The 19,645-nt window shown below is 37.1% G+C and overlaps 1 protein-coding gene across 1 annotated transcript in view; it reads right to left on the bottom strand.

The window, feature by feature from the left end:
• The window catches only part of LOC127570961 (collagen alpha-1(XXVIII) chain-like), a 123,566-nt gene extending 104,500 nt beyond the window's left edge, over positions 1 to 19,066 (bottom strand). Inside the window, exons 1-7 of the mRNA XM_052016929.1 lie at positions 18,911 to 19,066; positions 16,283 to 16,833; positions 14,497 to 14,517; positions 14,276 to 14,335; positions 13,048 to 13,101; positions 9,718 to 9,762; positions 4,292 to 4,336 (exon numbers count right to left, since the gene is read on the bottom strand). Coding sequence (XP_051872889.1) covers positions 4,292 to 4,336; positions 9,718 to 9,762; positions 13,048 to 13,101; positions 14,276 to 14,335; positions 14,497 to 14,517; positions 16,283 to 16,833; positions 18,911 to 19,055 — 921 coding nt within the window. The 5' untranslated portion in view covers positions 19,056 to 19,066. The remainder of the gene's footprint in view (positions 1 to 4,291; positions 4,337 to 9,717; positions 9,763 to 13,047; positions 13,102 to 14,275; positions 14,336 to 14,496; positions 14,518 to 16,282; positions 16,834 to 18,910) is intronic.
• Between the last annotated feature and the right edge of the window lie 579 nt (positions 19,067 to 19,645).

Consider the following 19,645-nt stretch of genomic DNA (forward strand, 5'->3'; position numbering starts at 1 on the left):
CATCAAGTCTACATCTGCATAATGTGAAGCATTAAAAGGAGAAACAGGGAGAGTTCAGGGGCAACATGTTCCTGTAAGGGCAAAAGTGAGGGATAACAGTATAGGCAACCCTGGATGTCAGGGGATATTGAGGGTTAGATAAGGAGAAAAAAGGTATAGAGAACTAAAGATGGGGAGGCTGTCTAGAATATAAAAATTGTAGGATGACAGTTAAGAAAGAAATTAAAGGTAGGAAAGAGGGGTCACGATATGTCAGACAGGATTAAGGTAAATCCAAAGGCATTTCAGAAGTATATTAAGGATAAAAAAAAGAACAGGAAAAGACTAGTGCCCATAAGGGACAACAGGGGCAATTTGTGCGTGGAGCCAGAAGATATAGGCAAGGTCCTAAATAAATACTTTTCATCAGTATTCATAAAGGAAATGGACTTGGTAATTGAAGAATTTAATGAAGGGGAAGTTTCCATAAGAGGAGGTAGTCAATGCCTTAAGTGGGCTTAAAGGTAGATAAATACCCAGAGCTGGATGAGATTTATCCCAGGCTGGTAAGGGAGGCAATAGAAGGGATTGCTACAACTCTGGCTGAGATTTTTAAGTCTTCATTGGCCATAAGTAATGTACCAAATGACTGGAGGCAAATTTCATCCCCCTTTTTCAAGATGGGAAGCAGGGAAAAGCCTGGTAATTACAGAGCTATGAGCCTAACGTCAGTAGTAGGGAAGCTCTTGGAAAAAATTCTGAGGGACAGGACAGGGACATTACTTGGAAAGGCAGGGACTCAGATATCCAGCATGGTTTTCTTAAAGATCTTGTTGGACCAATCTGATTCAAATTTTTAAGGAGGTAAGAAAGTGTATTGATGAAGGCAATGCAGTAGATGTGGTTTAATTGGACTTCAGTAAAGCCTTCAACAAGGTCCCGCATGGGAAACTGGTTCAAAAGGTTAGGACCTATGGGATCCAGGGCAAGTTAGCAAATTGGATCCAAAATTAGCTTGACAATAGGAGACAAAGGGCGATGATAGCAGGCTATTTTTGTGTTTGAATGCCTGTGACTGGCGGTGTCCACGGGGATCAATGCTGGCACCCTTGCTGTTTGTAATATATGCAAATAGTTTGGATGTGAATGTAGGAAGCATGATGAGTAAATTTGCAGATGACATGAAGATTGATGGAGTTGTTGACAGTGTGAATGGTACTCTTAGGCTGCAAGGTGATATTGATATGTTGATTAAACGGGCTGAGAAATGGCAGATGGGCTCTAGTGCAGATAACGTGAGGTGAGGTATTATTTTTGAATACTGATGAGGCTAGGACATACACCATGAATGAGAAAGTCCCAGGGGATTTTAAAGAGAAGGAACTTGGTATGCATGCCCAAAGGATCCTTGAAGATGGCATCGCAGATAAATAATGTGGTTCAGAAGGCATATGGGATACTGGCCTTCCTTAGTCAGGGTGTTGAATACAAGAGCAGGGTGGTTCTGCTTCAACTTTATAAAACATTAGCCAGACCTCAGTTGGAGCATTGCATGCACAATACTATGGGAAAGATGTGATAGTGTTGGAGATGGTTCAGAGGAGATTCACCAAGATGTTGACTAGGAGGGAGCGCTTCAGTTATCTGGAGAGGTCAGGTCTATTTTCCTTTGAGTGGAGAAGGTTAAGAGAGTACATGATTGAGGTGTATAAAATTAGGAGGGGTGCAGATAGGGTAGACTGTAGGAAGCTTTTCCCAGAGATGAATAAAACTAGATGGCACAGATTTAGGGTAAGGGGTAAGAGAGCTGAGGGGAACCTTTATCACCCCGAGAGTGGTGAGTACCTGGAATGCACTGCCAGAGGGAGTAGTGGAAGATGAGTCTCTGGCAGCAATTTAAGAAGTGTCTGGAAGAGAACTTAGATTGCCTCTACATAGAAGGCTAGGGCAAGTTCTGGAAGATAGGATTAAAATGGATGGGTGCCCACTGGTTGGCATGGATGTGGTGGGCTGAATGGCCTGTTTCCATGCTGTATGACTGTCACACTATTTTATGTATTGAGATTAATCACGACAGTTTGAGTGTTAAAAATAAAGATTCTCCACATCATTTCTTTGCTCAATGACAATCAAAATACAACAAGCCTTGCAGCCACCAGACTAATTCCAGGACACAAAGTCAGTACTGACCAAGAATAATGTACGTGCAGGTTTTCATTCATTACCATCTATCATTCAAAGACACCCTTGCATTCTTACAGGATTAATAATAAATCCAATTCACATTCCATAAATGCAGATTATACAGACTGCTAACGCTGAATGTTCACGACTACAAGCTTAACATATCTTGAAATCTTTATTCAAAGCTAAAAATATCCGAAGATTATACTTACTATTGTATTTTCTGAATGTCAGAACTGAATAATTAACATTTTTAATATTTCACATAAATATCATCTTACATTATTGCTAGAATCAATATTAAAACATTTTTATTACATTCAATATTTATTCACGTTCTACACATTTATTTACTAACTTTCATACATTCTTTTACTATTCTCTCCTTTCACCAATGTTGCTATCATCCATTACTAGGCTGTACTTTACAGTTGATTCTCTTTGCACTGGGTGTCAGATAGGTGCAGCCCTCTAGGGTGTAATGCACCAATGAGAAAAAGGGCCCCTCTCAACACTCCTGGTGCTTGCTGTTTAATTCAGGGAAGGATTACATGGGATTAATGGGAAGTCACCAGCTTCAGCCTTTATGGCTGCTACTTCAATGTCCTAAGGCTGGGAGGTCATGCTGGGACAGGGGACAGTACAATGAATAAGTTAGTTACATTCTACCTTTTTGAACTTTGGTATCTTGGGAAAAAGTGAGGTAGACGATCAGTAACTTTCCTTCCTATCATTTTGTCCACCTGAACCAGGCCACTATAGCACCAGCTGTTACAATGCCTGTTTCTCCCCTTAAATGAGAAACTTTCCATTTGATGCAATGCACTTGGGCTACACCAGGAGATTGTTCAGTTGCAATGTGGTTGAATTGTCAGGCTGATGTTAGGAAGAATGGTCAGAATATATCACACTGCCTCAGTATCAGGACTCACACTGACTGATTCATCTAGCCAGGTGACTTCAATGCAAATTGGAGCCTCGTTCCTTCCTTGAGGCATTGGGATTGGTTTGCTATAGCATCATACACCAAAGAAAATGGCCATTCGCCATTCTGTTTGTGTTTATCTGATGGAGACTTTGTAGCCAAGGAACTTTCACACTATTGCAGATTTGGACATTGAAGAAAGAACTTCTGTGTATCAAATTAAGCCTTCTCTTTCTTAGAGATGTCCTCTTCATCTTCCTCTCTGGGATTAATAACAAATGATTCAGAAAATGGCCAAGTACTGAAAAGCCCCATCTCCCATTAAACTACTAATCTTATTGAAACATGTTAGATTCTGAAGAGGCTTGACATCATGAGGATTTTACCATTATGGGGAGATCCAGAAGGACATTTTTGAAAATAAAGGCTTGACCATTTTAAAGTAGAGATGAGGGAGAATTTCTTCTTATGGAAACTCATGACCATTTTGAATTCTCTAAACCAGAGAGCTATCAAGCCCGAGTCACTGAATTGGAGATTGACAGATGTTTGGACAATAGGGGAGCCAAGTGCAATGAGGAATCGACTGGAAAGTACACGCGGCCAAGATGAGATTAACCATGATCTTGTCAAAGAGTAGAGCAGGCTCAAGCAGCCATGTGATGTACTCCTTATTTCTTACGTTCATAACAACTGTCCCATTATGAAACAGTCAAACTATACCAGGCTGCTTTATTTAGAACTTATGGGAAGCCCGAGGAAATGATGGGTTAATGAATCACCTAAACACCTCTCAGTTCCATTTTAAGGATAGGTTTAGATGCCTAAGTTTTATTATTTAAAACTTTATGTCCTGAAAACCGAAACAAATTACTGAACTCTCCGAGGAATTCCCAAAAATGAAGAGCCTAAATTATGAGTCTAATCCAACCTGTGATCATGATCATATTTATGGAGTGCAGTCTGCTCATTGTCCTTGCCCTGACCTAGAGGCAATGCAAGTCTCTGATATTTCCAATAAGATGTTGGGAATAGATCCCATTATTTAAGATACACATCATTTCTTTATCTATAATGAAAATAAGAAAAAATACAAAATATCATCAAAATTAGAACCACTGCAATAATAAATAGATATTATCATTAGGCTGATAGTTGTGTATCAAATGGAGGTCTGACATAACATCATGAATGTTCCCTTACCGGTGGTCCTCTTTTTCCTATTGGACCTGGTGACCCTTCTGGACCCTAGAAGAACAGTGACAGTATCAACAAGGTTTACGGACAAATGTCATAATAAAAACTTCATTTTGAATAAAAGATTTTAAATTAATTGTAGAGACCTCAATTGACGAAATAACTGTTGATACCTGAAGTGCATGTGAACTGCTTGGGAAGGGATACAAAAGTTAAATGCTAATTTCTAAAATAGTGTAATTGAAAGCTCATGAAAGCAGAAGTAGGTTATACTTCATTGAAGTCTGCAAGTTATTTACTATGTTAAACAACATTACTATTCAATGTCCGGAAATATGAAGCTTTGCACTTTGGTAGGAAGAATAGAAAAAGAAAAATGTTTTTAAAATGATGATGAAATGGTAAATATTTGCCCATGAAAGTATTAGGGTGTGCTTGTTCAGCAAGTAGCTGAAAGTAGCAATTAGGGATGATGTGTTTATCCTATAAGGAAAAAGCCTAGTGGAGTTCAGAAGAATCAGAAATATGCAAGATTCTGAGATTGGTGGACAGGATAGATACAGAGGGGATGTTTCTTCCTTGTGGGATTCAGGGGATAGCCACAAGGCAGAGGCCAACCACTTGGGGCTAGAACGACAAGCAATTTCTTTATGGAGATGCTTTTAAATCATTGGAACTTTCTACCACAGAGATCTTTTGATACTCAATTATTGAGTAAATTCAAGGCTGAAATTGATACTTGAGGATCAGGAAATATGAGAATGAAGTAGGAGAACAATCTTGAAGCACAGGATCAGACTATAGTCTTGTTTAACAATATTTATATGTCATTTAAAAGCAATTTCTTCAGTGTTGACTGCTGTTTCCATTAAAAGCAATCAGCATGTTAAATATCTCTCAGCTAATTTATTCATTTGAAAATAATGGCATGTAACATCCTTATTGCAGGCCAACGCAAGTGAATTTGAATTAACAGGTAACTCTGTTTTGTGTTTCTTTTATTTTGCAAGTACTCACTCAGGAACTGCCCATCTTTCTAAACTATTTGCTGCAGCATGGCAGCCTGAAAGATCATGAATACTTCAGCAACACAGTGCACCTTTTTTGTGCATGTAAAGTGGCAAGCAAATGTTCTGTAACTGTGCTGCAAATACAATCATTATAAACCTATTGACTCATTATAGAACTTGAAAAATAGTCAGATTTTGTAACCAGTTATAAAGCAACAGCACTTGCAGCTGGCTTCAAAAAAAAAAGTCTTACAAAGGTCTGATCTTCTCTATGGAATGGACTTTACTGTTCCTGGGTTAGGTAGCAGCTACAGGGGATCACTGAGGTCTAACACTAGGCATATGATCAAGCAGCTAATCATTTTGAATAATTCCCATAGTATCAAACCAGGATAGATCAACTGTTACTTCTAAACATTCTAAGAGCAAATCTCAATTTTATTTATAAACCCTTTGAAGAGTTGTTTTAGAAATAAAAAAAAAGCACTGAAGTTCATATAGTACCTCTAATCTAGTAGACAGTCCCAAATTGCTTCAAAGGAGAGCAATCAGATAAAATTAACATCATGATATTATAAGGAGATAGTAGATCTAAGGGCAGTGTAACATCATGAAATAATTTTAGGGAGTTTAAGGTCATTAGTTCTAAAAAGAGAAAAACATCTCTTTAAAACTAATTTTAGACTGGTTAAAAACCGAATAACACTTTTATACAGCATCTTTTGACTATGGAACATACAAATGTGTTCTACAGCCATCATTTGCAGCATAGTCACTTAAGTGTGCAAAACATATCAACCAATTTTCACACAGTAATCTCTCATAAACAACAAATGAGAAAATAACTACATTATTTTTTAGTGATTTTGGTTGAGTACTGGATTGAGCCCATCAGTACTCTATTGAAGTGCTCATTAAAGCAAGGGACGTCAACAGCGAGATACAGAACATTTTTCCACTCTTGAGCACCGAGAGTCATGGGTTCAGTTGTAGATTTATTTAATACAGAATATCATTCTTTATATTCCACCCAAAAGTCTACTTCCACCCCAATATTACAACGTGGTATTAAACATGGTATTCTTCATGTTTTTAGTTTTTATTTTTCACATCAGCCATCCTATGATCCTTTTGCAAATGATTATAAATATAGTCATAATTAGTGATAAATTAAATGAAACTTTGAATTTTGGAAGTTGGGTTTTGATTATGACTGCCCAGATTCAATTCACATGGCACATTAATGCCAACTGACAAAATGACTTTAACCCCATTATTCCAGATTAGATTGAAACCCAAATGGCTGAAATTAAAGACAGTGTGTTAACTTATCGTAACACCCAAACTCCAAAAGATGTTCTTTTTGAGAACACACACCAGTTCTCACAGCTGAAACTTTCAACTTTGTTGGTGATCTAAAATGATTTGTTTCAGGCCAGTGGCCTATAATGCATCCTCGATTTCCCATTGACTTTGGAGTTAGACTGCGTAAATAATGGGCGGCTAATCTGCTTTGGGCTGAGAGAGGGCATTGCCAAAACTGTAAATTTCACTCAATTATTACCACACCACAAGTTCCTATTCGCAGTGATTCCCTTGGAAGGTGTGTTGATCAGATATTGGGAACTTGCTCACTGGGAGCTGTTGGTATATTGCTTGAAGGATGGAGATGGGGCGGGGGGGGGGAGAAACGGGGGAAATAAAGGTTAAATAAATTTCATAACATGTAATTAAAGTTACAGCAAAAATTGTTGAGTCATAGAAATTACACCAGAGGAACTCAATATCCCTTTTGTAGCTGGCACTTCTTTTAAACTGAAGCTTTTAACTTTGAATACAGAAAATAGAAAAAACATTTTAAAAGATATCACAAATATATAGAAAATATACCTACACTTTCACCTTTTATTCCCGGGATGCCACATTCACCTTTCATGCCCTGCACAGGGAATAATAATAGTCAAACAAGCTATAATTTTGATACAGCTCTCATTCATCTATCAAGAACCTAAATGCAACTGGCTGGAACCCTGAAAAAAACGAATATAATGTTAAACCAACCAACATTTAACTCTTTGAACAATTAAATAACCTTAGTTTTCATTCTTGTTCATTATTTTAAAAGTTGCTAAAGGTTTATTTTTAATTATATATTCAAAATAATTAGAAATACACACTTGCAGCATAGAAAGAAGCCACCCAACAAACCTAGTCTATATACTAGCATTTACTTTCACTCAAGCACTTTTGTAATTAAGATTAAAATCCCTTGATCCCCATGTCTTTTACTCACCATTAAATCCTGGAACTCACCACCACAATTTCATTTCTCCATGTAAATATCTTGTTTCGATTTCCATTCAAAATTTTTTACCCTTAGTCCAATGTCTATGATCCCTGGATCTAGACTCCTTTACAGTGAATAAACAATCTGCTTCTATATACCTTGTCACATCCTTTAAGAAGATTAAGCACATTTATCGTTATACCTCACTACCTGCCTTCTTATAATTTACTTTGCAAAGATTCAATGCAATTTTCTGAGAACTATTGACATTTAATAGGTCCCTGAAATATAATTTCCAGGAATCTTTAATTTTCTTCCATATCTCCTTCAGGATCTTGGTACATATTCATTTGAGTGTTCATGTATTATCTTCCACTAGTTAAATTAATTTAAGTAAAATTTTCCTTCTTAAATAACCTAGCTCCTCTCACTGTAACCAATAACAGGTTCCTCCTTGGTCTATTTCTCTTGAGTGAAAGTTAATACAAAATAATTTACTGTCTCGTAAAATATTTCTTTACAACTTTCACTCGTATTCCTTGAACTTCATGCAGCACATTGTTATACGTATGGTGATCTCACCTCTGCATAGTCTCCAGAATGATCAGTAAATATTATCTATTGATTCATTGCTAAAATCAGTCACTTCAATACCTCCAAAATGAATAATGTTGAGATGCACACTTTTTTCTTCCTGACTGTTTACCAGATAAACTTAATTCCTTAGTTGCTGCAGAGTTTGGAAGATCCATGAAAATAGACCAATGAAAAGGCCTTCAGAAAATTTAATTAGTTGCAGCAGGAAGTCTCTTCACTGAGGGTGAAGTATTGCATACTTGAAATTAATGAAATTATTATCTACCTTGTGTCCTTTGAACCCAGGGCTGCCCTATTGGAAATACAAAAAGATTTACAATGATCTGTTAGAGAGTACCATAGCACTTTCAAGATCAGGTCTAATATTCACTCATTGCAAACCCATGAATTATGGTTATTACTATTTTACAAATTTCAGCTGCAAAGACCAAGGGGAAGGATGGAGAAGGATAGAGGCTTACTGGACTGGTGATCAGTACACCAGGAATACCAAAAATGTGATAGCATAGGGACTCCTTCAAATTTAATTGAGGACTGACATAATTTCTCTTTTATTCTCGTCCTGCCTGCCAGCCAGTTATAAAAAACAGCAATCCTAAAACTGGAAATCCTGAGCTTAAAAGCCTCATCCAGGTAGTGGAAAAGAGAGACTGGGAAAGAAGCAGAAATTGTGGACTGTAGGATGGATCACAAGTAGGAAGACAAGGTTTCAGGTGGAAAGAATGTAGATCATTGATTAGTGGAATTACATATGGAATGTAGGATCCTTGGGGGAGAAGGTTAAGGGGAGAGATAAGAGGGATGGAGAAAGGAATCAAGGAATAAGTAGGAAAACAGAATAGCAATTAAGCCATAATTTTATTGAATGTGGTACAGGCTCTAGGAGCTGCAAGACTTGCTTCTGGTCCTACATCTTAACTTCTTTGGAGAGGAATATAAACAATGTATTAACACGAACAAAGACTTCAGGATGTAGATAAGTGGATCAAGCTGAGGGGAAGGAATGAAGAGTCTAATTTTCATAAAAATAATCAGTTTAAAATAAAATCTAATGATAAATTTAGGCTGGAGTTGAAATCTTCTATCCGGGTTGGAAAACATTTATGCAGAAGGAAAATGACATAAACAAGATTAATTGCAAGCTGATAATTCACTACTGAAGTTTTCAACCTTCAAATGGATCAGATAGCTTGGGGTTGGCTGATCCAAGTTGTACTGACACCATCATATAGTTCTACATTCAATGATTGCAGAAATATGTTAATATTAATGAAAAACCAAAGGAAAATTGTCTTTGTGTTAATATTTTTAAAAAATAACAGTATCCTGTAAAGAGTTCTTAGATAGTCTGAACTATGGTTATACAGTGCTGGTATGAGTCTGAAGCAGCTCAGAAATTCAAACAGCATCAGATTTATTTAACCTTTCATATTGATGTAAAGACATACAAATTCTGATAAAGAAAATTCTGGCATACAAAACAGACATTCAATCACTTATATTTACCATGTAACACTAAGAATCAGAAGTGCACTCACCTTTTCACCGGGAATTCCAGGGTCTCCTTTTAAACCTCGTGATCCCTGATGACAAAGAATCAAAAGCAATAGTTTGACATATTTTCATAGTTTTTAAATCAGATTTTGAATTTTAAATATTTAGCCACATGTTCTGATCACATAGTATTGTTCAGAATTAATAAAAATTAAACAACTGTACAAATCAAGCAAAGTTAAATACAGTAATGGATACCAAAAGAAATTCACTGATCTTTTTCAGATGGGATAAAGTACGACACTAATTGGCTAAGTTTACTTAATAAAAAGGTAGTCAGTTAATGCACCTTGTACATGTAACCCACTCAATTCTCTATGGTTTTCATTACCCCTATTCTACTTTCACCACCTCATAATCTTACCAAACAAATAATCCACTATTAGGGTTCAAAACTTGAATTCTTCTTTATCCGCATGAAATTGTTTTCTCTCTTAATTCTCCACAAGATTCACTCACTTTAAGTCTGATTTTTAGTATTTATAACTGTCTCCCCATTCCACTTCTTACTCAGAGATAGCAGACCACATTAGAGAATGGGAAGTTACTCTGATGCTCTTTCATGCAATGCTGCATTTATTATACTGAAAACTAAACACTGGGGGTGGAAACACTCAAAGTTCAGAAACTGATCTGTATCCAAAGGAAAACTGTGATACAACACTCTAATGACATTCAATATCTCTGGTCACTGTCTCATGATGAGCAGCACTGTGGCATTGCAGGCAGTTCAGCAGTTTCACAACTCCAGTGACCCAAGTTCAATCTTGACCTCCGGTATTGTCTGTGTAAAGTTTGCACATTCTCCCTGTGACCATCTTCAAAATTGCCATCTTCAAATTTGCCGATGACACTGCTGTTGTTGGATGAATCACAGGTGGCGATGAATCAGCTTACCGGAGCGGGATGGGACACCTGGTTGAGTGGTGCCACAACAACGACCTCTCGCTCAACGCCAGAACATCTGAAGAGCTGATTGTTAACATCAGGAAGGGCAAGGAGATCAAACATGTGCCAGACTACACGGAGAATGGGTGGTGGAGAGAGTTAGCAGCTTTAAATTCCTAGACTTTAAACATATCGGATGACCTGTTATGAGCCCAGCACATAGATACAATCATAGGGAAAGTGCACCAGTGTCTTTACTTTCTCAGGAGGTTAAGGAGGTTCGGCTTGTCACCAAACACTCCAACAAACTTCTACAGATGTACTGTTGAAAGTATCCTGACAGGTTGCATCATGGTCTGGTACGGCAATTCAAATGCACAGGAACATAAGATGCCACAGAGAGTGGTGGACTCTGACCAATACATTACGAGCACATCCCTCCCCACCAATGATGGTATCTACAGGAGACACTGCATCAAGAAGGCAACATCTATCATCAAAGACCCCACCATCCAGGCCATGCCATCTCTTTGCAGCTACCATCAGGCAGGAGGTACAGAAATGAAGTCCCACCCCATCAGGTTCAAGAATGACCACTTTCCTTCAATCATTTGGTTCTTGAACCAACTGGCAAAACCCTAATCACTACAGCTTAGCAACACTTTGCACTAAAATGGACTTTGTTTTATTTGTTCTAATTGTGTTCTTTCTTGTAAACATTGTGTATATGTTTAATTTATGTTTTTCTTGTGAATGCTGCTTATATGATGCTATGTGCCTGTAATGCTACTGCAAGTAAGTTTTTCATTGCACCTGTGCATACATGCACTTGTGCATATGAGAATAAACTTGACTTTGACTTTGAGTATGATTAGATTCACCTGCAGCCTAGTTGAATGCTGCCATCCAGGCTGAAAGTTTACTTTAACGAATGGGAAATGGAACTCCTGTCATTTCTGGAAGACACAGAAGAGAGTCAGTGGGGAGAATGGCAAAAGTAATCAACAAATTCAAGAGGCTGCTGGATAAAAAATACTGCTAATGTTGTCTTTCATATTTGCTCTGTAATTTCTGGTCTCTAAGTCCATCCTTCAGCATACACAGGAACATACATTGCAAGAAAGGATCATTTTGGTCTGGAATTTTACATTATCACACATTCTCATCCCCAAATACTTCTTACTGTTTCCCCCATTTTTCCCTGTTATCCAGCAACTTCTTGAATTTGCATTTCCTCTCCCTGAATCTGGTCTACACATTCACCAGCTTGTATGCAAAGTAATTAAATCCTAACTGGCTGATATACTTTGAGTATGTGTTCATCTCATCCAAAGTTTGTGATTATAAAGCTATATTAATACAAAATTAAATGTTTAAAAGTCATTCCAAAGAGACAAGGAAATGGACCATCTTTCCATGCCCCCAACCCTTTCTGACTCTAGCTTATTGTTATCACCTGATATTCCTATTGCAGCTTTCCAAACATATTACAATAAGGTCCAAAGCCCCCACTTCAGGTTGGACATTTACATAGGGTCAGAGAGGTACAACACAGAAAAGGGCCCTTCAGCTCACCATGTCTATGACAACCTTTGTGCCCATCTGTAGCTAACAAGGGAAAATCAAATTGATTGCTTTGAAAAAATGAAGTAGCTTGTGCATCTTTGAATATTTGTTTGATTGTCAGATCTAGTAAAAAAAAGCACATGTTTCAATTTCCATATTCAAATACATCTTAGAATGAATAATTCCAATTGAAATCATCTTGTCAATGAAGGTTCCATGGAAGTGAACCGCCACGCAATGGTATGATTCACAGACTTAGTGCCAGAACCAATTTATAATGAAATTTAACACAGCTGATATGATTATTACTTTCCCATTTCTCGGGAATAGTAGTTGAGCCTGTGGCCACTGTAAATGCACAAGATAGTACCAGTTCTGTTTGCATTTACTGCTTAATGGATTTATCTGGATTTTCTATTCCATCAGCACCAAAAGTTGGGAAATTTCAATGTGAATAGTAAACAGAATAACAGTAACAAGAAGTTCCTCAACATACTCTGGACTCATGACCAATATATTGGGTATATTTCATGCCATCAGAAGATAATGATCTGAGATGTTGAATATGAGAGAAGTATCTTGAATATAACTCTAAAATTTAACATTCCTCTTGGATTTTCCTATAATCTGATAGAAATATCCAAAATGAGAGAAAGGAGAACATACCTTTTATTAAGAATTTAACCTGTATACCTTTACATTTCCCATTAAGAGTCTTCACAATTTGCAAAGTGTAATTTTGGCTTTGTGATGACCCAAAAATAACAGCATTTATACAGAAGCTACTCTTGCTAGCCATTAATTTCCAACTAATGTGGCATTTAAATACGCTACATATTATGTAATATTGTTTTCAGTACCTGCGCTCCTTTTTCGCCAGGGTGGCCATCTTGACCTCGATCTCCTTTTCTTCCCTATTAATATCTAAGTATTAGTATAATGTTTACCAAGCAAAAGTATTGTAACATTTATCATATTTCACATTGGATAAACACATCATCAGCTGATTTCTTCCAGGTGGCTTCCCTGTACATTCCTGCTAGAAAAAAGTACAACTCCCCAATGCATGGAATTGTTTGTTTATATGAAGATTGTTCAGATCTTGCTGGCAATTCATTTGTCGTGAAATGCCAAAGTCCTAAACCTCCACAGGAAACCAAGTGACAGAATTTCTTCTCGTTTTCAGATTCCCCAATATTTTTGCCTCTTGGATCTTGTGACAGGTTAGACTGGTTAGAATCTGCAACCCCACTGATTTCAGTGCTTCAGAAAATAAAGCAAAGGGTTCACTTTTAAAATGTATTTGTTAGTTAAAGTTTTAGGTGTCTTGAGCTTTGTATTATTTTTAAAAATATGATTAGTTTTATCCATTATTTACCATGTTCATTTTCAGGAGCATTTGGGTATGAAGCTTCTTCACTACACCTTTGGCAGTCCTGTGGTTACTTAGTCTGCACTGCTGCAGTACAGGGCAGTAAAATAAGTAAATAGGCCTTCCTCATCTGATCCAGTTAAGTATGGTTGTGAGGTGACTGCGGTGGGCATGGAGAACTTAGCCAGTGGAAGCTTGCCAGTAAGCTCTGAGCTAAAGTGATATTCAGTCAAGGGTTCAGAAACTTACTTTATAGATACTTCAAAATTCAAGCTTTATAAAGCAAGGGTGTTATTAGTTTATGGTTTTGAGAAAGATTTCCTGGGAAAAATGAAGAAGGTTTCCTTAGCATAGAGAGTGGTCATTAATTGAATGAAAATGGGAAGGCTCATTAATCCAGTGGATCAATTAACACTGGAAGTTTAAGGTTAAATAATCTGAAAGACCCTCCTCAGCCAAGTCAACCTTGTGATCTTCTGATCTGGTGATTCCAGAAACTAATTCATATGGAAGCCCAGATTTTGATTTGGTGTAATTACATGTCATGTTTTCTCATGACATGTTATTTTGTGCAGTCGGAGTATCCACCAATATTTCTCACCCTAATTATCTATTGGTTAAAGAGAAGATTTAATACTAACAATTAGCATCTGCTCAATTCAGGACCCTTCATCAGAAGAGAGTAAATTCAGTACATATTTCTCGCCAATACTTACAGGAGGTCCATCTTTTCCTCTCTCCCCCTTTTGACATGTACATGGCTCTGGTTTTGGACACTATATAAAAATAAAAACATTATATGCATCTATGGTATTTTACTTAATGTTTTAAAAAGCAGTAAAATCTCATTGCTCGCATTTAAAGAATTAACTAGTACGTATATAAGCATACATGTATACTGTAGATGGCACAATGGTAAAATTGATGAAAGACTTACTGACTCATTGGCAACTTTCAACTAAAGGAAAAAAGAAAACAAAAGATTTCATGAGTTAATTTACACACTAAGTTTTTATTGCTGGTGATTCAGATCTTTTCATAACTATAAGTTAAATAATGCATGACAGTTTTATATTTATCATTAACCATTAGGTTAATTTTGTCAGATGTTGGAAATGATGGAAATTTGTCCTTAAATTGTCCCATGACTAAAATAAATAGGTTACATTAAAATAGAGAACAAGTAATCCATACAAGCAAGCCAGCCAGTGTTTTAAGCTAATATATGACTAGAAAACCGAAGCTTAAGTAGTTTCAAATTTATGCAGGTACACAGGCTAATCTCTTGCAATGGCATTCACATAAATACAGCTTGGCTCCCACTACATACAGTTATCACTTTCAAGGGATATAATGAATCAAAATTCAGCTCCTAGTTACTGTGAAAGTATTCTTCACTTCCTCCAATTTGAGCAGAAGGTAATTATGCTTTGGTGTGAATAATTAACCAAATAGTGAAATGAGAAGGAGGAAGAATATACTTAGATATGTCAGGAATCAACTTAAAGGCTTTGAAATAGCCAATTTAAATAAGAAGAAATCTTATTAGTTCATCTTTAGCAGGTTTCCTCATCATTAAGCTGCATTTGTACACATTGGAACACCAACACATTATTTTGCTTCCAAGAATCCTTAAAATAATAAACTGCTGAGGAAGAATGTAGTTGGTCATAATTCTATTTCAACTACAAAGGTGAAATTATGCACAAGATCACTTTGAAAGCTGCTCTATGATAAATTAATTGCTTGTGTCATTTTGGTCTGTGTGAAATGTTTACAAAATGCAAGCAGACACTGTATGTAATGAGACACATGCTTAAGGTCCGCCACAGAGGAGCTCTGATTTCTAACGGGGAAATAAAAGCCTTCATTGTAATTGGAAGTCAGGAATAGGGCATACAATCACTGAAGTGGACAGTCAAGGAGGAAGTCCGGGGATATGGAGAGCCACCTGATCTTAAAGGATGGGCTCATTTCAAAATGTTCTCATGAAATTCCAACAAAAACCAGCCAGATCAACCAAAGGCAAGAAACGCAAGAGATGATTGCCTGGGAGCACTAAACAGGGTATACAATAACGGGCATGCCTTCTACTCCACTTCTGAAATCGAGCAGTAAAATGATGAAAGGACATTTTGATAACTGTGTCAACTGTATGAAAAGAGTGAATAGGATGGCTGACATTCAAGCAGTGGGGGCATCTGTTCTTCTCAGTGTTTAATGAACTGTATTTGTTGAAAAAAAGTGTATTTAGAAGACATGCTCTGCATGCTATGAAGATCGGGAATAGCATTATTGGCACAAAATATGGAACTAAAAGTTGATTTAACTTAAATTGGAAATGGATGAAAAACACAGCAAAACAAATCCAGCAAAACAGGCAACACTTGAAAAAAAGGTAAAGGCAAGTTAACACTGCAATTGAAAGCTGCCTATCACACTGAGCAACAAGAGCAACTGGCAAATATACATGCCTTCAAAACATCTTCACAATAATTTGGGTAAATGTATAAAAATTCATCCTTGGTTGCTATTTACTCATCTGCAGAGTTAATCAGGTTTTTGTTTCACAAGCCTATAGATTTATTGCATTTTCCAGGTATTATTTTAATTTTTAAGTGTCAGTAGTTACTGATATGAGGATTCAAGCAATTTAAGTCAAACATTTCAATTCCAAACAAAAGTTTAAATAGTCACGCAAATTCTAAGTAGCATTCACTTACTACTTCATGGAGTACATTGCTTGTAAGCTTGGTATCCCTTATGCTATGAACAAATTGTGATGATGGAAGACTTGCCACAGCTGACAGGTCTGCAGAAATATGTGGAGGCCCAATACAAAAGAAGAAAATTCCATACTTCTTAGCACGAGTTGCAACATCTTGAAGGTTTGGATTGCGGGGATGATCCACTCCATCTGTCATTAAAATGGCAATCTTCACACTGTTCTGCCTTGCCTCAGCCTGGAAGAGCTGAGTAGCATTCCCAATGGCATATGAAGTGTATGTGCCATGGCCTATCTGATCCATGGATTTCACACGATTCTTGAATTGATCCAATCCTTGCCAGTCTCGGAAAGTGTGGTCCATCTTAACTGAACTACTGTACTGTAGCACAGCCATTCTCCAGAGCAGATTCAGTTTTTTTGACTGGTCAGACTGCAAAGCTCCTTCAGTGAATTCAATCGCAAATTTCTTCTCTTGATCAAATAAGGAATCTTTGATACTTTCAGAGCTATCCAAAATTAAAGCAACTTCTATATTGCAGGTGAGATCTAAAAACAATAAAATTATTTCATGAGTGTTTTAATTGTTTATCTTACTGCTTATTATAGTCAAGAATGCTATTGAACAAAATTTATCATTTTTTCCCCAGAGTTTGCCATTGTTTAAGTATTCCTGCTGACCTATTTTCTCAAAAAATTAAAACTTGCTATATTTGCATCCTTTGGAAGTTCTGATCACTAAGTTTGGATACTTTTCTCACCCAATTATTTAACAAAGGATTGAGAGAGTGACACTGAAAGTAAAAGGACTGCAGCTATAGAATATACTCTAATGCATTATTTAAAACACTGTACAATTATTTTGATGCTTTATGTCCAAAACACTTGTTGAGTTTGTGCATCAAGTCAGTAAAGACTGGATAACTGTTATTCATCTATGATGTCACTTCTATGAACACTTCTCTTTGCTTATTTAATATGTTCCTAAAACCTACCATTCTACCTATATTAATACCATTAGTTGTGACTCAATGTCATACTACCTTATATGATATTCCTGTGGAGCATTTTGGGGTGGTTTACTGCGCTCATATACAAGCAGTTCCTACTAACTGATGTTTAATCTCAATGACAAAAATTCTTCAGTTGAGGAAGTCAATTGAGGACAACATAACAATCACAAGCTGTGGCAAGGATCAAAAATCAGATCGTATGATTAGCATTTTATGTTTCATGGGAGGTGATTGAACAAAATTTAGTTTTCAGTCATTTAAGCAATACTCCTTTAGCTGACTTGCTTTTCCATATTTTGGAGGTTTTTCATTTTTTTTTTACAGTTAATTTTCAATAAGCAGTCCAACCACAAACATTAATCATTCTTCTTCTCTGCTTCCCAGTCTTCCTGGTCTTGGATTAATACCTTTCCCAGAGCAACGCAACTACAGTGGAGTTACAAATTTTCAGTCACAAAAACCTATCAAACCAAAACTTGTGTCAAGGTTTTAGTGAAGCAGCAATCAATAGTATCTGGAAAAAAACTGAATAGCATTTTCTCCCCCCTCAGTGTCCCACTTTAGATCTTTGTAGTAGAGTCCATTCCATTATGGTTATAACATAATATTAAGTTATCTGTAGTTATGATCTATGTTATAATAACCTAGAGACCCTTCAAACCTTAGGATACGCAGAAACATTTCAGAGTAAATGCAGTGCTTTTTACAAAGTGTATTCACCATTTTAAGAACCAATTTGCATACAGCAAGCTCCCAGGTTTGTTCTTTGTTTTGCTTTAGAAAGTAGCCATCCCCTTTACAATTCTGAATCCAAGAGAGCGTAAGGTCCCGTGATTACAAATCTCTTGCTCCTTGTGGGGTTCCACGCTGTCGTTTGCTTTGGCAGTTTGTCACCCTACTGTTTGCTTGCTCCCGTACAATTTAGTAACCTGTAATTTTCCTTCAAAAGTGGGATTCAAAACAGAAGATTCATCACCTCTGTTCTACTACGTTGAATTAATAACTCCCAGATAGAGATTTTCTCGCCATTTCACGCATTGTAACATTGTTATGACAGGGTTTCTCTTAAAACGGAAACTGGGGCATAACTTTCAATTCCATTTTCACGAAATCTACTGTTTCGTGCAGCCTTTTTAAAAGTTTCCGCTTCGCCGATTCATGCAATAACCCAACATCTTTTTAAAAAAAGCATGATTAACTTAACATGTGTACAAACTATCCACACATTCAATTGGATTTCTCGTTTTTTTAAGCTGGCGTGATTTTAATTGACTGTTTTGCAACCTTCCCTAGTAAAGAATTATGAAGCTTTAGTACAAGTGAGGGATCATTTGTCTCTATACGCCGCCTCTCTGATACCCAGAAGATCCCAACGCCCTCCATAAGTGAGCGAAAAGCAAACTTCTGGGGGAACTGAGCGGGTCAGGCAACATCTGTCGAGGAAACCAGAGGGGCAGTCGACGTTTCGGGTCGAGACCCTATGAAGTGAATTGTGAAATGCGGGTAAAGAACTGTTCTAAAAGAAATCCGTGCCAAACTGCTGCCGAGGTGAGAAAAGAAAGATAATTATAGTCAAGCTAATAGGTGTATAAATTTGGGCAACATTGAACTACCTGTTCCTTGCTCCAACTGTTGGAAAAGTGGGGCAGGTTGTTTTCTCCACTTCTTCCTCCCAACGTTACGGCTGCCAATTTCAGTTGGTGCCAAAGCCACAAACACAAGGAGCAAAGCAATCACTCTCGCCAAGTCAGTTGCCATCTTCTCAGTCCCGTCACCTATCCTCGTCAAACAGAGGAGCAGGAGCATTTATATCCATCTCACACTATGGTCTGCAATTATATCTCTTCGCAAAAAAGTACTGACATAAATATTAATCAAGTGTATCAAGTACGTTTTCCATTGATCCAGTGACATCTAATAATATTGACATCGCCTTCTCCAAGTATTAATAGGCTTGTGCTTAAAAAGACGGTCACGTAAACCAGCAATGGTTAAATCTATGATACAGAAAAGAAAAACACTAACGGAGCGATTAAACAATTTATATCTTCGATGAGGATTAGAAATGGCAAATGATTCTCGGTTCTCCTCCCTAAGTAACAAGTGGAGTAAGGAAGTTTAAAGCTTAGATATAAATCTTCACTAAAGAAAATGAGGCAATAAAGTTTACACGAAAGGATATTCTAATAATGACACTGAAACAGAGATTTTAAAATCAAAGTTCTGTCTGAATCTTACTCTGTCTGAAAATCGGAAGAGAACGTCGCCTTTTTCTAAGTGTAAAACTCCATCCCAGAGCCTTCCGCAATTATGAGAGCTAAGCCGCCCGAAGCGCTTGTGGTGAATTG

Source organism: Pristis pectinata, chromosome 5, assembly GCF_009764475.1.
Source record: "Pristis pectinata isolate sPriPec2 chromosome 5, sPriPec2.1.pri, whole genome shotgun sequence".
Taxonomy (NCBI): Eukaryota; Metazoa; Chordata; class Chondrichthyes; order Rhinopristiformes; family Pristidae; genus Pristis; species Pristis pectinata.